A 10,286-nucleotide genomic window follows, 5' to 3' on the forward strand; every position below is an offset into this window, starting at 1 on the left:
GAACAATTTACCTAATAACCGGTGCGTCTTTGGACTGGGAGGAAACCCAAGTGTACACAGGAAAAACGTACAAACTCTTTACCGACGGCACTGGAATTGAACTCTGAACCCTAGAACACCCTGAGCTGTGTTAGCATCATAACATCAAAGAAAAATGACCTTTTGTAAGTTTTGGGTCTTGTTTATTGTTAATAAGTCTTTACAGCGAGTGGCAGGGAACATGAGTTTTGTTTGGGTAAGGTTGTTCATGACTATAGCGATCCAGAAAGCTGAGATGTGTGAATTGGTTATATGTTGTGTGGAACTGAGTGTATGCAGTTGTGTACATATTTGAAAATAGTAGATTGAGTTTTTTTTATGGCGGCTAACCTTGGAGGAGTGGTGAGAAAGAGACCTTGAGGTGGTTGGCATTGTCCAGGACAGCCGCAGCACTTTGTGTGCACGGGAGAAGCGGCTGACGGGGGTGTGACCTCGGGACGTCCCGGGATAACGCTGGTGCTTAAGTGAAATGTACAGGTAAGATGTACATGTTACACTGAGCGGTGCGGGATACGGTGGGGATATGGGCAGAGTGTGTCGGTGTTACTGTGATGGGTGAGGAGTGTTTCGGTGCCCAATGTGGGGTGGGGTGTGTTGGTGTTACACTGAGTGGTGTGGGTGTGTTGGTGTTACGGAGAGGCGTGTGGGGTGTGTCGGCACAAAAGCGAAGGGAATATGTTGTGTAGGCGTTACAGCGAGGGGTTTGGCTTTTATAATGTGTCCAGGACTCATTGTTTTAATGGTTTGCCCGGACCAAAGTGCTCGAGCTGTGGTTCAGGCGCACCCTGTAATGTACTGGCCCTCTGATCCACCGAAGTAGGTGCGCTCCCATTCACTCATCAGCTCGAAGTGCAGGGGCCGCTGGCAGAAGCTGCAGGTCGTCGGGGACAGGTGTTGGATGGGTAGGCCCAGATCCTTCCAGACACCCACCAGGCAGTCTGAAACAAGAGGCCATTGATTGTTACCGGGGTGATCGGTGAAGCAGTCATTCCTTGTCAGAAACGGCGGGAGTGTGCAGGAAATGTCAGATAAACTTACAGGTTGAGTTGGTGGTGAGGAAGGCAAATGCAATGTTCGCATCCATTTCAAGGGGACGTAATGTTGAGGCTTTATAAGGCACTGGTCAGACCACATTGAACAGTTTTTGAGCCCCTTTTCCAAGAAATGATCCAGAGGAGGTTCACGACAATGACCCCAGGAATGAAAAGGAGTGCTTGATGGCTGTGTGTCTGTACTTACTCGAGTTTAGAAGACCGGGGGAGAAGGATCTCGATGAAACCTATCGAATATTGAAAGGACTAGATAGAGTGGAGAGGTTATTTCGGTCAGTGGGGGAGACTAGGAGAAGAGAGACAGCTTCAGAACGTCCCTTCAGAGCAGAGGTGAGCAGCAATTTCCTCAGCCAGAGGGTGGTGAATCTGTGGAATTCATTGCCACAGACAGTTGTGGAGGCCAAATCATTGGGTATATTTAAAGTGGACTTTGATGCACAGGTTCTTGATCCAAAAGGAGAAGACAAGAGATTGAGACTGAGAGGGATAATAAATCAGCCATGATGGAATGACAGAGTACACTCAATGGGCCAAATGGCCCAATTCTGCTCTTCTGCCGTATATGGTACCAATTTCCCCAAATGAGGATATTCTCCAGTCTAATGGATCGGGAAAGGAGGGCCAGAGAGTCGTGCAGCACTGAGCCACCCCATGACCCAACTCATCCATCCCAACCAAGATTCCCAGCTGAGCTAATCCTATTTGCCCATGTCTGGCCTTCCCTATCCATGGACCTGCCCATTCGTCTTTTGCGAGGGAATGTTTGCAGCTCTACCACATCTGGAGGACCTGTGTTAGTTTGGTTCACCTCATTATAGGAAGGATGAGGAAACTTCAGAGAGGGTTCAGAGGAGATCAGCTGGGATGCTGCCTGGATTAGAGAACAAGTCTCATGTGGAAAGGTTGAACCAGCTAGGGCTTTCCTTTTTGGACAGGAGGATGATAGGCAAATTGATAGAAGTGAATGAGATTATGCAAGGCATCGAGAGGATGTATTTACCTTTCACCTAGGCTGGTAGTGGCTTATACTAGATGACAACAACATCATTATTATGTGCCATGATGTAAGACGTGGGCAGTCATGGTCTATGATCATGACTGTCCTTGGACTTCTTTCTACAGCAGTGTTTTGCCATTGCCGCATTCTGGGCCATGTTTTACAAGATGGGTGACCCCAGCCATTATCAATGCTCTTCAGATTGTCTGCTTGGCCTCAGTGGTTGCATAAAAAGGACATGTGATATGCACCGGCTGCTCTTATGCCCATCCACCACCTGCTGTCATGGCTTCACGTAACCTGATCAGAGGGTGGTGCTACACCTTGCCCAAGGGCGACCTGCAGGTTGGCAGAGGGAAGGGGCGACTGACAGCTTCTTTGGTAGAGACGTATCTCCACCTCACTGCCCAACAAGAGGACGTTCTTTTAAATTGGAGGAAAGTATGTCAGAGTTAAGTGTTTTACCCAGAGAGTGATTAAGTGTCTGGAACTGGTATGCTGGTAGAGGTACATGAGGGACATTTCAGAGATTCTTAGTTAGGCACATGGATGATAGAAAAATGTTGGAGGGAATAGTTAGGCCGTTCTTTGAGTAGGTTTAAGACCTATACTGTGCCGTAATGATCTTCGATGAGGGACGTATTTGTAGACGGCATCGGTATTTAGATGCTCCACGTACTTGGAGCTTTCTGAGCAGTTTTGTGCTTCTTATCTAAGAAAGGATGTGTTGGCATCGGAGGGGGTCCGGGGGAGACTCCAGCAAGTACAGTCATCAAATATTCCTCCTTACATCGGCCAGTTCATTCCTGGGATCACAAGAATAACCCCAAGAATGAAAGGGTTAATGTATGAGGAGTGTTTGATGGCTTTGCACCTGTACTCGCTGGAGTTTAAATGAATGGTGGGGTGGGGGTGGTATCTCATCGAATGCTATTGAATATTAGAAGGTGTAGATAGAGTGGGTGTGGAGAGGATGTTTCCTGTAGTGGGGGAGTCTAGGACCAGAGGGCACAGCCTCAGAATAGAGGGATGTCCTTTTAGAACAGGTGAGGAAGAATCTCTTTAGCTAGAGGGCAGTGAATCCGTTGAATTCTTTGTCTCTGAGGGCGGGTCAGGCCAAGTCATTGGGTATATTTAAAGCGAAGTTTGATAGGTTCTTGATTAGTCAGCCCATCAAAGGTTGCGGGGAAAAGGTAGGAGCATGAGAGGGATAGTAAATCAGCTATGATGGAATGGTGGAGTAGACTCCATGGTCTGGTTTACTCCTGTGTCTTGTGGTCTAAATCTCCTCTGCACTCTTTCCTTAAAAGAAAGGTGACCAGAACTGAACAGTCAGAGTTGAGAAGAACAAAGGCACAAAACTGGAGGCAGAGACCATAGAGCAATGCTGATTGTAGCTTTGGACCAGAGTCAATAAGAGGTTGACCCAGGTGACCTCGAGCCTACAGGATGGAAATGTTTTGAAAATCATTTGAGATGATGAGGAACACTATAAGAGTTAGGACCTTCAAATGCACCTGAAACCAACCATCGTGAAAGTTGAGTTCCTCACGAACACGTGGAGATTGGAGCAGGACTACGAGGAGCACGTGGCAGGCAAAGGCTTCTTTTACTGGAGTCAGCTTTTCTGTTCTGTGACTGTTTATGGAGGGCCAGGTTGTGTAAATTCACGTGCTCTTCCAATGAGACAAGAAGGGTACTCGCCGGTAACTACAGATTCTCTTCGTGCCTCTCTGATCATTATTAATTGCAACAGGTTGCTGCCATTTGATTGACAGGTTCGATATTTGCAATAATGAGCAGGTGTACCCAATAAAGCGGCCACTGAGAGAAGTACAGCAGAAGATTGTGAGCCGAAGACCCGTTCCTGTACTCTGCTGCTCTCTGACTCTGTGGGGAATGGAGGGACATGGGTGGGACGGGATTTGGTTTAATTCAGTTTCGCATTCGGTACAGACATGATAGGCAGACGGGTCGATCTGGGCTCGTTTCGAGATTGCTGCCTCCTCGGATATCACAGGACCCCCCCCCCCACCACCCCCAGTGTGGTGAAAAGGGGCAAGATCTCAAGCTGGCGGAAGCCCCTCTGCCGGCACTCCCTCCACAGTCAGCGGCTCGTCAAGTTCAGAAACTCCCACCCACACACCCAATGGCACGGTTCCTCGTCACTCACCCACGAAACGGCCCATCATGTGCGGCTGGTGGTGTGGGGAGGGAGCAAGCCGCAGCAGCTCCTCCCCGCGGGGCACTGTCGGGTAGTTGATGGCCTGGACGTAGATGCCGTGCTGGCTCAGGAGGACGTCAGAGATCTCCGTGTTCTTGGCGGCATCACCCACCTTTCGGGACAAACAGCGGCCGGTTAAAGGCAGCACCTTCCCGCCCCCACTCCTCCCCAGACCTTCTCCACCCCGTGTGGCGGCCGGTTCGGATCCTAGAAGGATCTTGTCTTGGCACGGTGGTGTAGTGTTTCACACTACCAGCGATCGGGGTTCAAATCCCGCCGCTCTCTGTAAGGAATTAGCACGATCTCTCCATGACCGTGTAGGCTTCCATTCACATTCCAAAGGTGCATATGTTCAGGATGGTAAGTTGTGGGCATGCTACACTGGCGCGGAGCACCATTGCTTGCACAGGGGAATCCCCCAAGTTAAGAGAGGGTGCAGTAACTAATTGTAACCCAAAACTTGGCCTATCGCACACAAACTGCGGGACGGACACCAAGATTGAAAGCGGCTCTGCTAGTTGGGATGTGAGGAACACACAAACCTCATAAAGACAGCGGCGGGAATTGAACCCGGGTCGCCTGAGCCGTAAACTCATTGCGCTAACCACTACGCTACCACGCCCCATCTTAAAGGGGTGGTGAGGGAGCTATTTTTCACTGATTACTCTAGTGCGACCCGTTAGTGTTCATTGGTGACATCACCTCAGTTTGGTGTCCCTGGTTATCGATGAGATTATCGTGTATCCCGGTTAACGATAAGATTACCACATCTCCTGGTACTGGTACTGGCTAACCAGGTTCTACAGTGAGATTTCTCCAGCGTGTATCGCTGGATTTATGGTGAGACGATATCAGCCCGTTGTACAGGGACAGGAGAGACGGCAGGCTCTGGTATATGGAGTTACACAGAGAACGCCGAGGCGTCTCAGCGGGTCAGACAGCATCCACAGGGGAAGAAAAATAAACAATCAACGTCACGCACTGAGACCTTTCACCTGGACTGACCCGGAAGGTCTCGGCCTGAAAAATAAAATGACCGTCCACTTCCTTCCAGGGATGCTGCCCAACTCGGGGATCAACTCCGGTGCTCTGCGTGTTTAACCCTGGTTATTGGTGAGATTGCCAGGCCCGGTGTCTCCGGTTAGGGGCGCGAGGTCCCCCATCCTCCCCCACTTCCCCAACCCCCGGGCGTTGTAATGGCGCACCGCACTCACCCGGATGGGGATGATGTGGCTGGGGCAATTGATGATGGGCAGTCCCGCGTCCACCAACAGTTGTCTCATGTACCGGACGTTGCGCTGATGGGCGCGCCTCAGCAGCCGGCCCTCCTGGCCCCGCAGAGTGCGCACGGACTCCAGGGCGCCGGCCAGCGCCATGGGAGGCAGTGCCGTGGTGAAGATGAAGCCGGCGGCGAAGGAGCGCACAGCGTCCACCAGCGCGGCCGTGCTGGCGATGTAGCCTCCAACGCAGCCGAAGGCTTTCCCTGTCGACAAGAGGAGACGGGTCACGGTCGGCTCTCACACACCCCACTCCCAGCCCCCGACGGTTTCCTTACTTCCTGCCTCGCTCCTCCCGATTACTTCAGTGGAAGTAATCTCACCTCTCTCTGTTCAACTCCCTCTCCCCTTCCGTCTCTCTCTCTCTCCCTCCCCACCCCTTTCCCCTATTTCCATCCACCTTCTCCCTACCCTCCACTTCCTCGCCATTTCCCTCCCCTCTCTCCCCTCTTCTACTTCTCCCTCACTTTCCTCCCTCACCGCCCTGTCTTCCGTTCTGTTTCTTCCCCGTCTCTTCCCCTCTCCTTACCAATTCCCTTCCCCTCCATTTCCCTCCCCTCTCCTCTTGCTCTTCCCCTTCGACCCCCACTTCCCTCCCTTCCCTACTTCCCCACCCTCTCTGCTCCCTCTCTCTTGCCCACATTCCCACCTCTACCCTCAACCATCTTCTTTCCTTCTGTTTCACAACGCCATATTATGCAGGCTTTTCAGCCCCACACTGTCTGTTCTGATCACAATGCCAAATTAAATTAAGTCCCGTCTACCCGCACAAGGTGCATATCCCTCCATTTTTCTCGCACATTCAGCCTGTTTAATAACCTTTTAGACTTCTCTATCGTATCTACTCCCTCTACCGCCCTCCCTGGCAGCACATTCCAGACACCCACCACACTCTCTGTAACAAAACTTGCCTCTCACGTCTCTCTTAAACTTATCTCCTTTTACTTCTAATGTCCGTTCTCTAACAATTGACATTCCCACCCCGGGGAAAACAAGATCCTTACTGTCCACCGTAACTCTGCCTCTTGCAGTTCTACAAACTTCCCTCAGGTGTCCCCTCAGCCTCCCACGCCCCAGAGAAAACAACCCACCGAGAAACTCCCAGCCTTCATCCCCCGAGAGTCAAATCACCATCCTCCGAGACTATAGAGCAGTCCAGCATAGATGTCTGTACCGTTCGGCCCACAGTGTATGTACTGAACACGATATTGAGCCTGAACGTGGACAATATCCCTCCATTTCCTGCATTTTCATGTCTAGCGGCTTCATAAACGCCTCCACCCTTGGAACCACATTCCAAGCACCCACCTCTCTGTATGTGAAAACTCCCCGCGCATCTCCTTTGAACTTTCCCCAGCTCACCTTAAATGCATGCCCTCTGGTATTGGATAGTAGGGTGGGGGTGGGACATCTGCCTACCTTATCAGCACACACAGGATACTGGAGGAACTCAGCAGGCCAGGCAGCATCTATGGAGGAGAGTAAGCAGTTGACTTCTCGGGCCGAAACCCTTCATCAGGACTGTTGTGGGGTCTCGGCCCGAAACGTCGACTGTTTTACTCTTTGGATTTTCAGCACCTGCGGATTCTCTCGTGTTTCTGTCTACCCTCTCTCTTTCATAAAATCCCAGGTTTCACCTCGGTCTCCACCGCCCCAGAGAAAACAACCCAATTTTATCCAATCTCTCCTTCTAGCTCACCCCCTCTAATCCAGGCAGCATCTTGGTCACCCTCGCCGAAAACCCTACATCCCTCCCTTAGACGGGGTGACCAAAACTGCACCCAGGACTCCAAGTTCACCCTCACAAAGTTACAGAATGATTCTTCTGCATTCTCCTGAACATCCTGAAATCAGAAGGGCTCAAAGTTCAAAGTGAATTTATTATCAAAGTATACGCACATCACCATATATAACCTTGAAATGTATTTTCTCACGGGCATAATCAATAGAACTGCAATAGAATGATAACCATGATATAATCAATGAAAGGCCATGCCGACTTGGACGTTCACCAGTGTGCCAACTACGCAAACACAAATAAATAATAATCATGAATGAATGAGCAACAAAGATCGAAAAATGATATGAAGAGTCACTGAAAGTGAGTCCACAGGGTGTGGGATTATCTCAATGATGGTGCAAGTGGAGCTGAATGAAGTACAGTTATCCCCTGTGGTTCCTCCACGCGAGCCACAACCTTGTCATGGGGTTCGGAGGCTTGCGTGCCTCAAGGACCCGGAGAGCTATGTTGGCCGGAGTCGGGGTTTTATGTCTCAGCTCTTGGTAAGGTCACTCATGCCAAACACATCGCTGCGTAGTGATCCACTGCTCCACTTTGTTCCCTTGTGATCACTGTGTGGCCACTTTATTAGGTTCAGGATGAAAAATGATGGGCTGAATGGCCCAGTTCAGTCCCCGGCCGCTTGCTTGCTTGCTTTATTGATTGATTGAGATACAGCACAGAGTAGGTCTTTACGTCCCTTTGAGCTACACCGCCCAGTCACCCCTGATATAACCCCAGCTTAATTACGGGATAATTTACAATTAATCGGTCAACCGGTACATCTTGGGATTGTGGGACGAAACCGGAACACCCGTAGCAAACCCACGTGGTTACGGGCAGAACATGCAAACTCCTTACAGACAGCGGCTGGTACCGTATAGCATTGTGCTGACCAGTACACTAACCACGACTGAAGAATAGGGTTGAGATCTCATAGGATACGATTCTATGATTGATTCTCATAGAATAACCATGATGGAATGGTGCAGCAGGATTTATGGACTGAATGACTTAATTATGCTCCTGTGTCTCATGGAATGGGATTGGGAGGGATAGTATCTCTGCCATGGAATGGCAGAACAGTCTTGATGGCCGAATGACCTGATTCTGCTCCTATGTCTTAAGCTCTGAAATTTGTTGGGTTCCGTGGGATATAATAAATACATAAATAGAGGAATAGCCAGGAGAGGAATAACGAGGTAATTGTCCATGGACCAATCAGAAAGAGGGGAAGAAGCTGTTCCTAAAGCGTCGTGTGGGTCCAATACCTCCTCCCCAGTGGTAGAAATGGGGGCAGCACGATAGCGAAGGGGTTAGCGTAATTATGGCACCATGAGTTCAATTCCCGCTGTCTGTACGTTCACCCCGTAGTCGCGCGGGTTTCCTCCCACGTTCCTACATCGGTAGGTTAATTGGTCACATGGGTGTAATTCCGCGGCGTAGACTTGTTGGGCCGAAGGGCCTGCTACCGGCCGTATCGCGAAATAAATAAATAAAGAAAGAAGATGCCTCGTCTTGGATGGTGTGGCCCCTTAGTAATAGATGCCACCTTTTTGAGCTCGCTCATTTGCTCGTCTTTGCTATTTATGTTTCCGTTCAACCGCCTTTTAAACTTTGTTAACGAACCTGCCTCAATGACTTCCTCTGGCAGCTGGTTCCGGACAGCTACCACCCCCTGCTTTAAAAAAAACTACGCCCCTCGGGTTTCTTTTAAAATCCGCCCCCGCATCCACCCGCCCTTCCCCGTCCCCGTACCTGCGGTGAGTGGGAAAGAGCCATCTCTGACTTACCGAGTGTTCCCGACACGATGTCCAGTTTGTGGAGGACGCCGTCCCGCTCTCCAATCCCGGCGCCCTGGGCCCCGTACAACCCCACCGCGTGCACCTCGTCCACGAAGGTGATTGCCCCGTAGCTGTGCGCGACATCGCACAACTCCTCCAGGGGGCAGATTGCACCTGAGCGGAACAGAAAGGGTAGCATAAAGACATGGTCCATTTGCGCAGTTTCGGGCACCATATCGAAGAAGGGATGTGCTGGCATTGGAGAGGGTCCAGAGGATGTTCACAAGGATGATCCCAGGAATTAAAGGGTTAACGAACGACGAGCGTTTGATAGCTCTGGGCCTGTACTCGCTGGAGCTTAAAAGAATGATAGCGGATCTTAATGAACCTGCGGAATATTGAAAGGCCGAGATAGAGTGGGCATGGAGAGGATGCATCCTATAGTGGGGACAGTCCAGGACCAGAAGGCACAACCTCAGAGTGGAGGGACATCCATTTAGAACAGAGATGAGGAGGAATTGCTTTAACCAGAGGGTGGTGAGACTGAGATTTTCACAGACGGCAATGTAGGCCAAGTCAATTGGGTATATTTATACTGATAGGTTCTTGATTAGTAAAGGCGTCACAGGTTATGGGGATAAAACAGGAGAATGGGGTTGAGAGGGAGAATAAATCAGCTATGATGGAATGGCGGAGGAGCCTCGATGGTTTAATTCTGCCCCTGTGTCTTATGGAAAGCCGATGCAATTTTTATAGACTGAGTTTAAAGTTGACTCCCCTCCAGCCAGCCCGTCTGAGCAGCCGGGCTCTGTCTGGCTCTGCATGCGCCGGTTCCTTACCATCCATCGAATGCACCGTCTCAAATGCCACGATCTTTGGAGTCTTGGGGTCCGACTGCCTCAGCAGTTGCTCCAGGTGCTGGGCGTCGTTGTGCCGGAAGACGAACTTGGGCACCCTGCTGTTCCTGATGCCCTGGATCATGGAGGCGTGGTTCCCAGCGTCGGAATAGATCTCACAACCTGTCGCATTCAGACGCGCTCTTAAACAGTTTGCTTGCCCTCTTTCACTCTCCTCCCTCCACTTCCCCTCCCCTTACCTCCCCTTCCTTTTCTCACCCTCCCCTCATCCCATTC

At 50.6% G+C, this 10,286-nt stretch overlaps 1 protein-coding gene across 2 annotated transcripts in view; it reads right to left on the bottom strand.

The window, feature by feature from the left end:
* Positions 1 to 144: 144 nt before the first annotated feature.
* Positions 145 to 10,286, bottom strand: part of LOC132380642 (5-aminolevulinate synthase, erythroid-specific, mitochondrial-like) — a 30,823-nt gene continuing 20,681 nt past the window's right edge. For both annotated transcript variants that reach the window (XM_059949592.1, XM_059949591.1), the window contains 5 exons: positions 9,993 to 10,172; positions 9,163 to 9,327; positions 5,527 to 5,795; positions 4,262 to 4,424; positions 145 to 977 (listed from right to left, as the gene is read on the bottom strand). In XM_059949592.1, coding sequence (XP_059805575.1) covers positions 814 to 977; positions 4,262 to 4,424; positions 5,527 to 5,795; positions 9,163 to 9,327; positions 9,993 to 10,172 — 941 coding nt within the window. In that variant the 3' untranslated portion in view covers positions 145 to 813. The remainder of the gene's footprint in view (positions 978 to 4,261; positions 4,425 to 5,526; positions 5,796 to 9,162; positions 9,328 to 9,992; positions 10,173 to 10,286) is intronic.

The sequence above is a fragment of the Hypanus sabinus genome, chromosome 24 (assembly GCF_030144855.1).
Source record: "Hypanus sabinus isolate sHypSab1 chromosome 24, sHypSab1.hap1, whole genome shotgun sequence".
Lineage (NCBI taxonomy): Eukaryota > Metazoa > Chordata > Chondrichthyes > Myliobatiformes > Dasyatidae > Hypanus > Hypanus sabinus.